General features: G+C 38.7%; 1 protein-coding gene across 1 annotated transcript; it reads right to left on the bottom strand.

Annotated features, from left to right (window-relative positions):
* Positions 1-2,341: 2,341 nt before the first annotated feature.
* On the bottom strand, positions 2,342-16,712 carry ABCC8 (multidrug resistance-associated protein 6). Its single transcript, XM_090017689.1, has 12 exons — positions 16,599-16,712; positions 14,569-16,499; positions 14,170-14,490; positions 13,904-13,990; positions 13,183-13,800; positions 5,603-5,767; positions 5,202-5,496; positions 4,898-5,112; positions 4,513-4,818; positions 4,102-4,165; positions 3,159-3,398; positions 2,342-2,677 (listed from the first exon to the last, which is right to left on the bottom strand). The coding sequence occupies exons 1-12, from the start codon at positions 16,621-16,623 to the stop codon at positions 2,544-2,546; spliced, it is 4,401 nt and encodes a 1,466-aa protein (XP_089873815.1). The 5' UTR covers positions 16,624-16,712; the 3' UTR covers positions 2,342-2,543.
* Between the last annotated feature and the right edge of the window lie 1,585 nt (positions 16,713-18,297).

Genomic DNA, 18,297 nt, shown 5'->3' with positions numbered 1-18,297 from the left:
CCCGGCCCGAACAGGACTTGGGTTAGACCCGGTCCGAAATAGTCCCGGGTCGGACCCGGTCCAAAACAGACTTGGATCAGACCCGGTCTAAAACAGACTCCGGGTATGACCCGGTCCAAACCGGATACCGGGGTTCGACCTGGTCCAAACCGGACCCGGGTACGACCCGGTCCAAACCGGACCCGGGTACGACCCGACTCTTAATGGGTCTGGATCAGACCCGATCCAAACCGTGGGGTGATGCAGGTCGCCGGCAACCGACGCCGGTCGCCGTGACGGCGACGTGGGTCGCCGTGGAACCGAAAAGGGCGGAAACCGAAAACCCCCTTTTCGGGTTTCTGTTTCAATTTTTTATCTGGGTGACCGGGTCGGGTCTGGCGAGGAGACCCGATGACAGACCCGATGACAGACCCGATCCAAACCCTTTTGGATGGATCGGGTCTGCTGTTTCACTTTTTGGATCTGATCGAGACCCATAAAGGTATTGGGTCTGGGTCTGATCCGGAAAGGATCGGGTCTTTCTCTCGGATCGGGTTTGACCCGGGTCTATCCGGCGACAACCCCCCCTTTCCTCCGGTCAAATGACGTCGCCCCACGGCGATGACAGTGGCTTCGTCATCCGATGGATGAAGGGCACGGCTGGAACAACAGTGCCGGCAAGATCGCCGGCAACCGGCGGATGATTCAGCCGGCATATCACCCCAAGACGATTGTCCAATCCGGCGACAGCCCCGGTAGCGGCAACTCCATGGCGGCCTGATGGAACTCCGGGCTGAGAAAAGGGGGTTTTCAGGCCCCAGACGCCGGCCATCCGGCGTTCAACCTCGGCAACTTCTCCGGCAATGAACCCGATGACCGCAAATCCTCCCTGCAGCCCAACGGCCACATGTATAAAATGATTAAATTTTTTTTATGAGGTTTGCCTGGACCGGGAATATAATGTCGCCCTTTACGGCAACAGTAGCCGGTGAAGACTGTCGCCCCACGGCGACAATCTGCAGCTAATCGGTGGTTGTCGCCCCACGGCGACTCCACCGACGCCAAATCACCGAAACGGCCTACACGGCCACGCACAGCGGAAATGCGTGAGTGTGGGCCCATAACCCAATGTTGGCGAAACCCTGTGTAAAGCAACATAGACAGGGAGCGTACCTGGATTCGCCATAGTCCGTGTAGGTAGTTTGGCGTTCTCCTCAGCCGGTCGACGCCCACAATGAGCCCAGGCCTTATGTCGACGATGAGCAGGACCCTATTATGCTAAATCTGAATGCAGAACTAAATTTGGGCAGAGAAGTGTTACGAATTCTCATCATCTTTATAACCCCTAACCCCTTATATAATGGAGGAATTGGGCAGTTACGTGAATGTGGTTTCTCCACATTCAAGTAACTCTCACCCACTAACTCCATTACTCAGCCACTTACGTGACCCACTAAGAGGGTGTCAAACCGGGTCAGACTGCGGGTTGGACCCATAACCCAAAATGTCCAACATATATAGGATAGGATTTGATTATACAAATATTCAAGCCGATTATTCATACCCCTGAGTGCATTGACTGTGGTTTGAAAGGGAGATGGATCCCCTAATTTCTTAGGTCTTAGAAAGTGAGAGAGGTTCCTTGGTGCGGCGAACAGAGACAGAGAGAAGGTGAACGCTCTATCTTGGCATTTGGATCTGTGTTCGTTGGGATAGAATTTCTTTTAGTTGTGAGAGGATGGTTAAAGGTTCTCTTGGGCTTGGGTTTTTTAATTGGAGAAACGTGTTTCTTGCTGTTTGTTCCTAGTGGTCCTTGAACTGTATACAGAGAACCATAATCTTGACACAAGGTTTTAGAGTTTTAAATAAGGGATAGACTGGTTATTTATTTATTTATTTATTTATTTATTTTGGGTTAGAGAAGGACACAACCAATTGGTGGTTTGCACTATCTGCAGTGACTCTTGCCTGCATTTGGAGATGATAGAAAGACCAAAGTATGGCAGGTATTTATTTTACCATCATGTGTTTGTTTAAACATTGCCAAATTCCATTGTTTTTTATGCGCACGTGTGTTTCTTTAGTTGTTATTGTCTTTGCGAGTGCTCCCTAACGAAGATTCTAAGAGCAAAGGCACCCTCTCATGGTTGCTCAACTTCTATGCATAACTTCGCATGGTGACGAAGACTCCTGTACTTTCCCCACAAAACTACAAAAGCAGGCCCGGTTGCTTGCATAATATGAATCACATGGATCATTAATACTCAATTCATCTTATTTTATTTTATCAACCACCAAGTACAAAAGCACTCTCATCTCATCAAAACTTGTTGCGGTTGGAACCCTCATTGATGCTACTATAATCAAAATATGCCCTTTTATTGATGCCATTTCATTTGTTCGTCTCGTTAATTGTGGTTGGAGTCCATTCTCCTCTGTTTTCTTGACCACTGTAAGTCCAGCAACATCAGAACTGAATGCCTCCCCACACGCTGGCTTCCAATAAACTTACAAAACACTTGTATGAATATATAATTTAGCTCATTTTCCTTGACATAAAGGTTTCATGTTCTTAGCAACCTGACAGATTCTGCAGAGTTTTCCCTGCTACAGTTGGACCAGTACTCAGCAACGACCTTAGCAAAGGAAGAGTTTGTTTCCATGAGTTTTTCAGGCTTATCGTATTCCAATAGCTCACCTGTAAATTAGAACCACAGCAGTCAGCTCTCTCTCTCACTTTAACTTTAGACAACTTAGATTGATGCTAGCAATTTCAAACTAATGGGGATGACCAAAACACTCTTAAAAAACAACATTTTTTAAATACTCCGTTACATTTTGAGGTTGAACAAGTTACTTTTACTTTTCAGATCTACATTAGTAGCATATACATTGTTAGTTTTTGCAAAATATATTTAACTTTTTATTTTCTAAAACAAGACTCACCTTACCCAAAAAGTTAACTGAGTATTTTAAAAATATCATTACTATTAAGAGTATTTTGGTCAACTCAATCAATAAAATGCTGCTAACATTAATGTAATTAGTTTAGGGTTAGATAAACTCATTTGTGTGGTGTGCATGCACATGCATGTGTTAAATACTTGTGTCAGTATGTGTATATACATAACGTGTCTATCGGTGCATGCACATGAGCAGGTCGGTCCAAGAAAGATTACCAAAAGAAAGAACCATAACCATGTCACTGTCTGTGACTGTTGGGACTCTATGAGCAACTGTTATGACAGTGCAGCTTGAAAATTCTTGTCTAATAACTCTTTGAAGGATGGCATCAGTGGCAGAATCAATGGATGCAGTTGCTTCATCTAGAACTAAGATTCTGTTTCTTTTGAGAAGTACACGTCCGAGGCAGAAAAGTTGGCGCTGCCCAGCGCTCCAATTTTCACCTTCATCTCTCACTGCACATCAAAGGAACATGAATAATAGAGCTGGTGAGGTGCAGTCTGAAAGTTCAAAGTATATAGTGTAGTTCCAAGTAGGTTGGACTGCTTCTAGACTGAAGCAAAGTCAGTTGAGGCCTCAGATAGGTCTTGGCTCATCTCCCTACAGGTCAAATCCGAGTCTACAGTCCATTCACCAAGCCCATGAACTCACACTATCATTTTGCATCAGTTCTAGCCTTTCTGGTATGCATATGTTTTAGCAGATATTAAAAGTTCACCATGCATCTGTATCTCTAACCAATTTCTCAAAATTAAGTTGGTGCCTCATATCAAGTGACACCAAAATGGCCTTTGTCATTTATGCAAAAGCATACCTCACATCTTAAAGATCTATTAGAGTATTTAATATCATAAAACTGTGTTCCACTTATGCTGCAAATTAGTTCAAATGCTCTTACCACTTCCAACTCCTGTAAGGCACCAAATAGTATTTCATAGTTTTTTGTTTTTTTTCATTTTGATATGCATGCTGGGAGACAGCCTCCGTGTGGTTCAAACCTGAGACCCCTTGGTAATGATAAGTGTGACTTTACCATCTAGCTATCTCATTTGATTTGATGTTTCATGGCCTATTAGCGGCAAAAAGAACTCGCTGAACTTGTTAAGATCCTCTAAAGCAGTGGATTATAACAAACCCCACTTTATCAAACCAACTTACCAGACGTATCAAGCTGATTTGGGAGATTGAGAATGGTTGTCAATAATTGACATTTCCTCAGAGCCTGTAATAAATATCAATTCATGTTATTATGAATATTATAATTCAGTTAACAAATTGAGAGATTGGTTAATACAACTGATAAACTGCTAAAAGGTGCATCGACTTCATGCTTGTCATTGAAGTAAATAGAACATTCGATTCATCCTCCAACTATCATTTTCTAGTTACAGAGGAATTCTAATTTGATAAGCATGATCACGATCTTGCTGATAAAAGACTGGATTAAAAATTTGTAGCCAGTTATGCTCATTTGATAGTTCATACATGTTTGTTAACATATTCATTGAATTATATATAATATATTTTCACAGAGATCATGAATATTCAAAATAAAATTCATTTACTGACCTCCCATATTTCATGGTCTGAATACAAGCCTAAAGGGTCCAGGTTACTTCTGACGCTACCTCTGAAGAGTGTTGGCTCTTGAGGAATTATGCTGAGCTTTGATCTTAGATCCCACAGACCTATGGAGCAAATGTCTAGTCCATCTATAATTATCCTCCCACCCACAGGTTCAACTAGTCGGAACAGTGCACTGATCAATGTTGTTTTCCCACTGCCTGTTCTTCCAACAATCCCAACTCTATTCCCTGCTTCAAGTGTGCATGTGATTCCCTTCAGAACTAATGGAGCATTTGGGCGGTACCTTATCTGCAGAAAGGTTACTTAATATTTCATATAGAAAATGTCTAAGCTAATTTTTTGAAAAAACATTGCCGCAAATGAGTACCTTCAGATCCTGGAGCTGTATTCTTCCTTGCTGAGGCCATGTTGATGGTGGTCTATTATCATCAATAATATATGGAGGCTCTGATGGTAGATTCATAAATTGTTTTATTCGTTCAACTGAGACGATATAGTTGGCTAAGTTGCCGCACCAGCGAGTTGCAAATGATTGGGTAGCAGTAATTGACAAAGCATAAGACAGAGACAGACCTGCAAGTTCTGTGAAAAAACCAAATAAATGAAAATTAGCTATTATGCAAATGATGCGAAGAACATTATGATAAGATTCAAATTACATCATATCATACCTGCACTAACTGTACCGGAAGGAAGAAGGACAATGAGAAGTGTTGAAGTAAATAAGATGATATTTTGAAGTGCTTCTACTCTTAAAAGGACCCATTCCATGGCACCATTTGTATAAAAGAAAAGCTTTGCATCTACGTCAATGAGTTCTAGGTTCGTTTTTATGAATTTTTCCATCACAACGAAGGCCCTTATGGTGACTGCACCAAGAGTTGTTTCTGCTGCATAGTTCATGACAGGTGCCTTAGTTGTTCCATTGATCCTGATCAGCTCTCTAGCAGAGGCCATATAGTATCTCTTTTTTTTTCAAAAAAAAGAAAAAAAGATCCATCACTTTTATCAAATCAAATATGAAGAATGAAGGATCTAATAGGAAAAGGAAATATATGGAGCATGACTGTACCTGTAGATGGACAGTGATCAAAATAGCAGGAATGGCCACAGTCAGAAGTTCCCATGTTACTACAGACATAAGAATCAGAAATGCTATCACCTCAATCCAAGCTGCTATTGCAAAAGTTAAGGAATAAGGTATGTCAAAATCCAACACACTCATATCCGATGATGCCTGCAAGGTATGGATAGTACATTTAAACAACTTCCAGAAGCAAAGTTGATAGTGTAAAGTAATTCAAGTGCCAAAAACAATGTCACAAAGTGACTACAAGAAGGTGCAATCTCATAAGCACAATGTCTCTAATGGACAAGATACAATATGCCACAAAGGGCAAACACCAAAAACACACAAGAGAGAAGAGAACTTGAAATAATAGTGGAACCTTTATTGAAATGCTTGAAAAAACATTGAGAAGAATAGGGGAGAAGTCCCCTTTATATACACTACAAGAGTGGCCAAGGGGAGCTCCCAAAAGAGTCGTTGGGAGCTCCCCAACAATCATATGTGTGACCGTTGGGGAGAGTCCAAATGACTCTTAAGGGATCCTCTTTTTACCCCTTTAATTAACCAAAAAAAATATAAAAATACAAAAATGTCCCTAATGGACATGTCTATTTACAAAATGATAAAAGATCAAATTGCTCTTAGTGGGCATTACAAAAGATATATATGTATAACATTCATATATTTTAACACCCTCCCTCAATTTAGTTGGATTTACTTCATGAAAAACAAACATGAAGTTTTCAAGTTGTTCAAACAGTTTCATGCACTAGTCCAAAACCAATTCAATACCAATGTTGTATATTTCCAGTGTGATGGGAGGGGAGAATACATATCCCATGATTTTAGTGAATATTTGAAGGAGCATGGCATTACACGTAACATTTTTTGCCCTCGTACCCCTCAACAAAATGGAGTAGCTGAGAGAAAACACAGACATATTGTTGAGACAACCTTGAGCATGATGCACACTGTGGGTATTCCCTTCTGTCTTTGGACCGAAGCTTTCCATACAGCTGTTTACGTTATCAACAGGTTGCCCATGACCATCCTTGAAGATAATTCTCCGTATTTTATTCTTTATAATTGTCATCCATCATATGAAGAACTACATCCTTTTGGTTGTGTATGTTATGTTCACATTGATCATTCATTGAGAAATAAGTTTCAAGACAGAGCTGTACAGTGCAAGTTTCTTGGGTATGCAGATGACTATAAGGGATACGGGTGTTATGATCCTCATACATGCAAAATTCAGGTATCTAGAAATGTTTTTTATGATGAAAATTTTGACACTCTGGGTTCGTCTTCCACAGATACACAGGACAGTTATGATCCTTGGCTCAATGACTCACTTTTATATGACTCGTTGCCTTATGAGGATTCATCTTTATTGACAGACAATGAACCCTATACTTCAGATGTGGAACCGCATATGGAAGACATTCCTCCTACAACAACATCCTCACATTTTTCTGGTCTTGTTTATTCTCGTAGAGCTCATCCAGTCAATGATGAGACTCCTCTACGATGTTCCACTCGGATTAGACATCCTATAGATCGCTGGGTAAGTTATAACAATTTCTCTTTGGATTTTCAAACATTTCTAACCAGAGTCTTCAAAGAAACAGAACCTTCCTTTTTTCATGAGGTTGTACATTCCCGTGCCTGGGTAGAGGCGATGAATGAGGAAATGGAAGCATTACATGAATGAGGAAATGGAAGCATTACATGAATGCAATACATGGAAAATTGTACCAAGGCCAGATAACAAGAAAGTTGTAGGATCCAAATGGGTGTACAAGATCAAGCATAAACCGGATGGCAGTGTTGAGCGCTATAAGGCTTGTCTGGTCGCACGAGGCTTCACACAACAGTATGGGCAGGACTACGATGAAACGTTCAGCCCAGTAGTAAAATTGGGCACCGTCAGGATTATCATTGCATTGGCGTTACAACATGGATGATCACTCAGTCAACTTGATGTTAAAAATGCTTTTCTACATGGTGAACTAAAGGAAGAAGTTTACATGGAGCAGCCACCTGGTTATAGTATGCATGATTCATCCAATTGGGTATGTAAACTTCGATGCTCTCTTTATGGCTTGAAACAAGCTTCTCGATCTTGGTTTGAGAGTTTTTCCACGGAGATCCAGCATCATGGGTTCACTAAAAGTGTTCTAGATCATTCATTGTTCATATTCAAAAGTGATTCAGCTATTGTTTGGGTGCTTATATATGTTGATGACATCATTATTACCGGGAACGATGAGGTTCACATATCTTGGGTTAAGTCTATGTTGATGGCTAAATTCAAGATGAAAGACTTGGGTCCCTTGCGATATTTTTTTGGTGTGGAAGTTGATAGTCGACATGAGACTATTACATTGAGCCAACATAAGTACACCATTGATATTTTACTTGCTACAGGGATGGAGAATTGTAAACCAATTAGCACACCTTGCCTTCTAAATCATAAGCTAAGTGCTAAAGAAGGCACTACTTATCATGATCCTACTTTGTATCGTCGAGTTGTAGGGATGTTACAATACTTAACATTCACTAGGCCTGACATAGCATACTCTGTCAATCAGGCTTCACAGTTTATGCATGCTCCTACAGATGTACATATGGAAGGAGTAAAAAGGATCCTTCGGTATTTAAAGGGTACGATTGGAGATGGCTTGATGTACACCAAGGACACAGCTTATATGTCAGGGCATCGACTATTCACCTACACAGACGCAGACTGGGCTGGTGATCCTGACAAGCGCAGATCAGTTTCGGGGTATTGCATTCTTATCGGCAATAATATTGTAACATGGAGTAGCAAGAAGCAAAAGGCAGTGGCGCGATCTAGTACTGAAGCAGAGTATCGTGCAATGGCAGCAGGAACAACCGATGTTACATGGGTGAGACATCTACTGCAAGAATTACAAGAACCGATCTCGTCCTCTATGCTTCTTTGCGATAATCAGAGTGCTATTAATATTGCCTTCAATCCCATCCTTCATTGTCGCATGAAGCATATCGAGATCGATCAACATTTTGTTAGGCAAAAGGTGGAAGAAAAGGAAATTGAACCTGCATATGTTCGGTCAGATATGCAAGTTGCTGACATCTTTACCAAGGGATTATCCACTCATCAGTTTTGGGCACTCAAAGACAAGTTGAGCATGATCAAAGACCATACTCAACTTGAGGGAGGCTGTTAGTTTTGGATCATGGATCCGATTAGTTTTGGATCATGGATCCGACCCGCACCACATTCCAAGGATCCATCTTGGGATGCATGGGCGGTGGCATGTTTGTAATTTGTTTTTATTTCTTGTGTAATGTCATACCATGTACAACACTTATAAATAATAAGTAAAAGAGGGAAAACCCTATTGCCGCCGACTTCTCTCTTCTATCTCCTCTGTTCTCTTCTCTCTCTCCTCTCTCTTTACCTCACCTTTAACACTTGCAGGACGATATTTCTGACAAAATATGTTAGTGATCCAATCAATTAATGATAAGGAGTGAGATCTTTTAAAGGAGTTCCATCGTCGACTCTCATTTTGGCATTGATTACTTTTGGAGTCTCCACTTTCTTTTCATCAGTTAAGTCAGACCTAGCAATAATATCTTATGCAAGCTTCATTTGAGACAGAACATATCTCCGAAGAGAATATGCAATTTCAATCCCTAAAAATTACCTTACAAATCCAAGGTCAGACATATCAAAATTGCTTTTAAGAATATTTTTAATAAACTCAATGTTATTTTTATCATTCCTAGTGATGATCATGTCATCAACATATAATAATAAAATAGTTATGTAATCACCTGCATTCTTAACAAGAAGAGCAATATTAGTATAACAAGAGGTAAAACCATTATCAAGAACAACTTTACTAAAGCGATCATACCAAGCTTTTGGAGCTTGTTTAAGACCATAAAGGCCTTTATTGAGTTTAAGAATTTTTCTTTTCTCAATCTCAAGACCTGGCAAAGGATCCATGTGGACTTCTTTATAAAGATTTTCATTTAAAAAGACATTTTTGACGTCTAATTGATAAATAGGCTATTAATGTTCTTACACTAGTCATCCTAGCAACCGGAGCAAAGGTTCATTCATAATCAATTTCATATTCTTGTGCATACCTTTTAGCAACTAACCCAGCTTTGTATCTTTCTAATGACCCATCACTCTTAGTTTTGACTTTATAAATCCATCTACATCCAATAGCCTTTTGTTCTAAAGGGAGACCTATAATTATCCAAGTGTTAGCTTTGTTGAGTGATTCTAATTCAAATCTCATAGCATCAATCCAATGTGAATGTTGCTTGGCTTCTCTAAAGTTGAAAGGCTCATGATAGGAATGGATCATCATTAGACAAGTTCTATAATTTGGAGAAAAGGAATTATATGACAATTTTTTTAGGAGGTCTACTATTCTTAGAAGATCGCCTAGGTAGGGATTCTTCAACTTGGTCCTCTAAGGAAATGTTTTGAGAATATATGTCGAAAGCATTTTGATGTTTATTTCCCTCTCATCGAGTATACGCATGTATATCATTGGGATTCTCATTATGCGAATCATCATTTTGATGAAACAAAGAATCATTTTGAAGAGAATTGTCATCACAAACATTATCACAAATAGTATCATTAAAATCTTTAGACTTATTTCTAGGCAATAAGTCATAGAGAAAAGAATAATCAACATCTTTCTTAGGTTTTTGAGATTCAAATCCATTTTGTTCTTCAAGAAAAGTCACATTTCTTGAAATATAAAGTTTGTTATTTTTAATATCATAACACCTATATCCCTTTTGATTTTCACCATAGCCAATAAAAGCACATTCAAGAGATTTTGATGAAAGTTTATCTTGTCCATATAAAAAACAAAGCATTTACAACAAAAAATTCTTAATCTTTTAAAATCTAGAGATATTTTGAACAATTTTTTTAAGGAGAAACATTTTTTAAAGATGAGGATGACATCCGATTTATAATATAAATTGCAGAAAGAGTGGCTTCATCTCAAAAGTTCTTTGGAATATTTTTAGAAACAAGAGTTTTTGTTGTTTCAATAAGATGCCTATGTTTTCTTTCGGCAAGACCATTTTATTGAAGAGTTTTAGGACAAGATCTTTGATGAATAATGCCGTTTTGTTTAAGGTAGTTTTGAAATTCATTTGACATGTCTTTACCTTTGGAATCAGATCTAAAAATAACTATATTGTTTTGAAATTAATTTTGAATATAGATAAGAAATTTTTTAAAAATAAAAAACATATCGGATTTGTTTTTAATAAAGTAAACCCAAGTGTATCTAGTAAAATCATCAATAAAGACAACATAATATGAATATCCTCCTCTACACATAATGGGTGCCGGTCCCCATACATCTTAATGCACTAATTCAAATGGTCTCTTGGAAATAAAGTTGTTATGTGGATAAGGAAGAGAATGCATTTTTTAAAAGATACAATCATTGCATATAAATTCTTTTTCATTACAAAATTTTTCAAAAAAAATAAAAAGAAACAACTTAGAAACACTAGGGTGACCAAGCCATTTCTGCTAAGTAACAATATCTTTATATTAGACAAGATTACAAAATGATTTGGATCACAAATACAAAAAATCCATGTAATATAGGTCGCCTCTTCTATGGCCTTGCCCAATCCGCTTTCCGGACCGGAGATCCTGCATATAGCAATTGGTTGGTAAAAAAGAGAGTACATCCAAAATCAGATATTTGAGAAACCAAAAAAAGATTTAAGTTAGGTTTTGGAATAATCCTAATTTTTTGAACATAAAATTCTTTGTCTTGACTTAAAAAAATTTCAAGGTTTCTCATCCTTTTAATATCTAATGATGTTTCATCAGCCGTAGAAACGAATGATTTAAAAGAGTTAAGACTTTGTTTGGATAAAAAAGATGCATTTGGAATCATATGAAAGGAGGCACTCGAATCAAGGATTTAAGAGGACATACCGAAAGTTAATGAGACTGCGACACTGAAGGTGAAAGGTGTGAAAGAGTTTATTCTTATAAATTGTTGGAGAGTTTTCGTAAATTGAGCAATGGAGTCATTTATGTCTTCATCTTTTCTTGATTCTTCACTTGAATTGCTTGGACTATCTCCAATGGAAGCCACCTTCTTTTTAAGCTTAGGACAATCGGATCTAAGACCCGATTCATTACAATGGCAACAAACAATTTTTCTTCCTCCACCATTATTTTTCGAAAAATGAGGAGGTTTATATGTCCTCATGTTATTTCCCGGTCTAGATACCGCATGGACTTTATCAAAGTCTTTTTTAAGAACTAAGCAAGTTTTTTCTTGGCATAAATCAACAAGGATTTCACTAAGAGGAGTAAAAGCCCTATGAAGAAGGGATTTTCTTAGTTGTTCAAATTTAGGACGAAGCCCATGAATAAATTGAAAAAAATTATCTCTCCATTTGCTCTTGCATCATGACAATACCGCTTCTTTCCCATTGTGGTTCAAGGAGACCATGTTCATCCCATAGATGGGATATAGTACTATAATAGTTTCTAATACTCATATCCCCTTGCTTGGTTCCTCTTATTTTTTCTTGTAAAAAGAAATGTCTAGGAAGGTCCTTTTGAGTGTACATACCTTTCATAAAGAACCATGCTTCATTTGCCTTCTTAAATTTGGCTAGATTAGCACAAATCTTAAGCTCGACATTATTCATGAACCATGCCAATATTTTGGCATGCTCACTTTCACAATGTTCAACTTTGGATTGCTATTCTTCAATAGCTTTGGCATTTTCTTCATCACCCAAAGCTTTTTCTTCATTCCCTTCCTTCTTGGTGAGCTTCAATTGTGGTTTTGGAACGGTTCCACATATATATCTCAAAAGTTTCGTACCTTTGAGGTTGTTTTCCATAGCGGCCGCCTACATAGTATAGTTGATTCCATTTAATTTGAATGAGAGGTCGATCTTTGCATCTTTGTTGGCCATTGCGGAAGAGTTAAAGAAGAATAAGAGTATGAAGCTTAACAACACTCAAACATAAGAGAGAGAAGTCCCAAGAGTGCTTCCAACACCTAAGGGCTTTGATACCATGTAATAAAATTCAAGTGTCAAAACAATGTCACAAAATAACTACAAGAAGGCACAATCACATAAGCACAATGTCTCTAATGGACAAGATACAATATGCCACAAAGTGCAAACACCAAAAACACACAAGAGAGAAGAGAACTTGAAATAATAGTGGAACCTTTATTGAAATGCTTGAAAAAGCATTGAGAAGAATAGGGGAGAAGTCCCCTTTATATACACCACAAGAGGGGCCAAGGGGAGCTCCCCAATGGTCACATTTGTGACCATTGGGGAGAGTCCCAACGACTCTTAAGGGATCCCCTTTTACCCCTTTAATTAACCAAAAAGAAAAATATAAAAATACAAAAATGTCCCTAATGGACATGTCTATTTATAAAAATAATGAAAAGACTAAATTGCCCCTAGTAGGCATTACAAAAGATATATATATATATATATATATATTTTAACATCCAGTTTATTGATAAAAAATGAAGTTAGAAACTTACCCTTGTGAAAATCCTTCCTACTGGAGTTGAATCAAAGAATGACATGGGAGCTCTGAATATAGAATCAATAAAGCCGGAAAAGAAGGCCTTTGAAGCCTTTAGTCCTAGAACAGAGGTATAGAAGGATCTAAGATAAGCGAAAACGCCACTACAGATTGAAATTCCTGAAAAAACTCCCACTAAAACAGCACGGCTGACAAGAGGAATTGTGACAGCTGCTGCCAGCCAATATGTTGACAACATTTGCAAAAGAACAAACATGGATTGTGATAAGATAACTGTGAGAAAGAGAAGATGCCCCTTTGAGACACCTAAATAATCAAGGTATGACTTCAGTCCCATGTCTCCTGCCTCTTTCTCTTCATCTTGAGTTAGTTGCATCATTGGTGCCTCCTTAACTGGAATATCCCCCTCACTGTTCTCTTGTGTAATTTGAAAACAGGCAAACTCAGAGGTACATAAGTTTGAGTTCTCTACTTCCTTGGACCACCTAGTAGCTGTAGGATTAAACACTGTCATTGCTTCCTTATGTGCACTTATTAGCAGTTCAAATGCCATTCCAGCATTCAAAAGTTCAGCATAACTTCCACACTGTCTGATTTCCCCTCCTTCCATAACCTGAAAAAGAAAAGTCATAAGTTTTGAACTTTTCTTCTTCTTAACAATAATTGCAATTAAAATAAAATGTTGGAATATTTGCCTTACATTTTACACCACTTACCAGAATTCTGTCAACATCTGACAGAAATTCAACTTGATGGGTGACAAGAATTACAGTTTTCTTTTGTAAAGCAGTCATAACACAGTCCTGCATTTCACAAGTTTGCTCTCAAAATCTCCATATTGGAAAAAAGAATAAGGGAAAGAAAGGAAAAAAAGAAGAGGAAGAAGGGGGGGAAATGAGAATTGGATGCAACTAGATGCTCATCACATATATCAATTGAAACAGAGGAACACAGAAAAGTGCTTGCAAAATATTGTGCTTACGTTGAAAAGTATTCCCGCAGTATGAGCATCAACTGCACTAAAAGGATCATCTAGAAGGTAGACGTCTGCATCATTGTAGACAGCTCTTGCCAGCTGAATCCTCTGTTTCTGTCCTCCACTCAAATTAAGCCCCCTCTCTCCAATCTCAGTGAGATCTCCATGATCAAAGTTCTCTATGTCCTTATCCAAAGCACATCCCTTTATGGCGTTCTCATACTTAGATTTCACCATCTCCTTTCCAAACAGCACGTTGTCACGAACAGTCCCACTTTGTATCCAAGCTGTTTGGGCGACATAAGCCACTGATCCATGGAGTTTAACCTGAATTGAAGAAAAACTTGATGTTCAGTTTAATGGACACATATGACTGAAATTGGTGATTGTAAAACAAGTACTTACAGATCCTGAGAGCTTTGGTATTTCTCCAAGTATGGCATGTAAGAGTGATGATTTCCCGGCACCAACTGGTCCACAAACAGCAATTTTCTCTCCTTCATTAACCACTAAATCTATTCCTTTGAGTGTTGGAGTTTTAGCATCCAGATCCCAACTATGATTTCCTTCATTTATTTTAATGCTGTAATTGGAATTGTGAGGGTCACTCCTCTCGATTTGTTTAAGCTCATCATCAAGCAAGAACGTGTCTAGTCTGTCCAATGAGACCTTAACTTGAATCAAGATGCAGATAGCTTCAGGGAGCATTCTCACAGGTTCTGCCATTACCCGCATAGTAGCAAGAATAGTGAAAATTGTGGCAGCATTCAATGATGTGTTTTTCATTAACACACACCCTGCAATGATTGCAGCTGAGACAAATGTGGGTGACATCCAATATAGAACAGTATTATATGTCTTGTTGAACTGTATTGAAGACAGCCATTTGAATTCAGAAGCTCGAAGAGACTCTATCAAGTTCTTGAATTTTCCCTCCCAGACCTGTAACTTGATTATCTTCATACTGTTCAAGATCTCAGACATGGCCGTGAGTCTCTCATCCTGTGCTTCCATGAAACAGGTTTGACAATTCTGCATCAACTTTGCATAGGGAAAATTTAGAAAGATTGAGAATGCGATTGGAATGAGACCAGGAAGAGTTGCCCACCCAGCACATCCAAAGAGAAGGAAAATGGCAAACATCATTTGAAGTGGGGAAGTCCATGCAGTGTGAAACCACCAGGGAAACTCTCCTAAACGATAAGCATCGATGGCAACATAATTCACAATTTCCCCTGCTGAATGATTTTTTCTTGCCAAACTAGAAAGCCTAAGCTGTTTTTGGAAGACAGCAGCCATTAGTGCTGATCTCATCCTCATACCAATTCTTCTTGAATAGAAAAACCAGTACCTCTGAGAAAGGGACTCAGAGACTTTGACTATAGTCATGCACCCTACCAAAAGGATGCCAGCACGCAAGCTCCGGTTATGCATACTAATGTACTGCACAAGTGAATTTAGTAGCAGAGGGGAAGCCGAAACAGCAGCTGATCGAATAAAAGCACAGGCACCTATCACCGACACCTCTTTCCAATAACAGTTAGTCAAGGCTCTGAGAATCAAGTTTTTGGAATTTGATCTAGTCTCCCTTTGGATCTCCCACTCCTTTATAAACGACTGGTATGCTGTTAGTGCAGAATCTTCCACTTCTAATTCTGGAACATCATCAAGAACTAATGGTTTTGAGTAACCCAAACGCAGTAAAGGATCAATCCATGAAAAAGTTAAATGACTAATCAAACTGATCTTATTTGATTTCCCTTCTACATCTTTTTTCAACAAAGATTGACGTATACTTTGGCTTGAAACTTTATGGTAAAGTAACAAGCGAAGGACTTTCCATGCAGAAATCAGCAGCAACAGATTTATCAACCAAGAAATAGCTTCTAAAATCTGCAAGGTATGAGTTTGCACCAAAGTCTTCACATTAAATACAGATACCAACAATGAGAAAGACACCCACCAGATCAAAATCAAAACTCTCACGCAATATGTCATCTGAAAATTGCATGAGATTGCTATAGCTACCCATATGAATCCTCTTAGAAGATGAACAAGCCAGTCAAAATGCTTAAGGCCATCCTTTGCCACCAACAGAAGCCATAGTCCAAAACCAAAGTGAGCAAAGCTTATAAGAATGCATGACAATGAAACAACCATGAGGAATCTATTCCTGGTACTGTTTCCACCAACAGAGTCTTTCTTGATAATATTCACAAGAAAAACAGGCAAGTAAACCAGGAGGAAAGCTATGTTGAGACCGTCTATCAAACTCCTCTGCAGACACGCTGACAGAGAATCATACTCACCAGCACAGACCAGTGACAACCACCCATCTGCAACCCAACAACAAACAAAAGTTCAAACCAAAATTTTACTAAAGAAATGGATCAAAAACATGATCTTAAGGAGAAGGTGAACCAGAAAAGAAGTACCTTTTGTGTTCTCCAAGAATCCCATCGTCTAGGTTTTGGCTTTCACCTGAGAACAGACTTAGCAGAGGTAAGAATGATGACCTTCATGGTCTGTGAAGGATGGCTATATTTAGATGGCAAAAAAATGACAACAAGAGAGTTGCTTTCCGGTCGACTTCCGGTTTCATATGGCCACATTAGCTAGCTGTTAACGTCAGCATAAAAAGTGATGGTTCAAATGACTAATACAGTTGTTTCAAGCAATGTTGTCCGAATCCTTTTTTTTCAAACCGATCCGGAGAATCAGTCCATTAAGAACCAAACCAATTGATCTTTTTAAATTTTTTATTTTTAAAAGGTTTTAAAAAATAAAAAAATTATGAAAATACGTAAATAAAGTGAATGATGACTTATAGGAACCATTGAATTCTGAAATAATTATTTAATTCCTAAAACAATCAAAATTGCCAATAAATATTGTAATTGTCATCAAAACTAGAAGACATAATGAAAACCGATCGGATGTTCTAGAAAATCGATGACAAACAAATTCGATTCCAACAGGCACATTCAATTTGATTCTACTGCTTGTGCCATCACCGTTTAATCATTTTATTATTATATATTTTGGCTTAAGCGCTTGAGCTGACATGGTAATAATACTAATAATGAAAGTGATAGTTTGTTGTTTCTTGGCCTTTCTTTTGTGGCTCTTTTTTTTTCAAGGAAATTATGTTGTTTGGATCGTTGCTAATAGTTGCGGGTGCACATGGGCATCGAGAACTCGACCTTACGTCGGCAGCCTTTTGTTGTGAACCTCGAATTATACACGTCGAATATACCACAAAGTAGGGGTGGGCATGGGGCCGGCTCGACTGGGCCGACCTGGCCCGTTTACTATCGGGCTGAGTTTTGGCCCAGTTTTTAATGGGTTAGGGTTTGAAGAAAAGCCCATGGCCTGGCTCATTGATCCAACGTGCTAATGTGAAGCGGATCAGGTTCAGCCTGACTCTTCCCAAACCCATTTATTTTTTTATTATTTTTATGATATGACATGAAAACCTAATTCTTAATTAGTTCAACTGATTAAGTAAATAGCAAGTTCTCGTGCAATTAATTAGGTAAATAGTAATAGTTATTCAAGTTACTATGTAATAGTTAATTTTAAAAAAATTTATATTATTAAAAAATTAATAAATAACTCAGGCTTATTGGGCTATCGGACTAGTAGCCTGTGAGTTGGCTTGGGCCGGGCCGACATATGAAATAGGGCGGGTTTTGGCCTGATACCTAATGGGCCCAAGTCTAAAATTTTAACCCAAACCCAGCCCATGAGGGGGCGGGCACCGTTGCCTACCCTACCAGAAAGAGAGTGAGATTGGTGGGCAAAATTAATTACCTAGAATGAAATACTGGCTATGCTCCCAGATTGTGGTTGAGCCTGGCCTGTCCAACCTGATGAGGATCCAGGCTTACTTCATAATTACGGAGATGGACCTCATAGTCAATACTCGGCTGAGACGTATTTCACCGGCTGACACACGGACAAAGACATTTATTTGGAATGTACGAAGACAAGTGGTTTAGTGTTTTCAAAAGTGGGATAGTCCATACCTTTGTCTTCTTTCATGGATAAGCCCTTGCACACCACCACGTCTTTTACAATCATATGACGTATATAATCAGTTTTTGTTCACTGTCTTCTTTGATGGTTCATACC

The sequence above is a fragment of the Nuphar pumila genome, chromosome 9, assembly GCF_984573655.1.
Source record: "Nuphar pumila chromosome 9, dmNupPumi1.hap1.1, whole genome shotgun sequence".
Classification (NCBI taxonomy): domain Eukaryota; kingdom Viridiplantae; phylum Streptophyta; class Magnoliopsida; order Nymphaeales; family Nymphaeaceae; genus Nuphar; species Nuphar pumila.
Note: the sequence above shows the minus strand (reverse complement) of the source record. Positions and strands in the feature narration are given on the sequence as shown.

Excerpts from the sequence above, each read along its gene's own strand:
- ABCC8 (XM_090017689.1), bottom strand. The coding sequence starts at position 16,623 with ATGGGATTCTTGGAGAACACAAAAG. Across the intron at positions 14,491-14,568 it reads TACCAAAGCTCTCAGGATCT|GTTAAACTCCATGGATCAGT; the intron begins GTAAGTACTTGT and ends TCTTCAATTCAG. Across the intron at positions 5,113-5,201 it reads TTCCGGTACAGTTAGTGCAG|AACTTGCAGGTCTGTCTCTG; the intron begins GTATGATATGAT and ends GTTTTTTCACAG.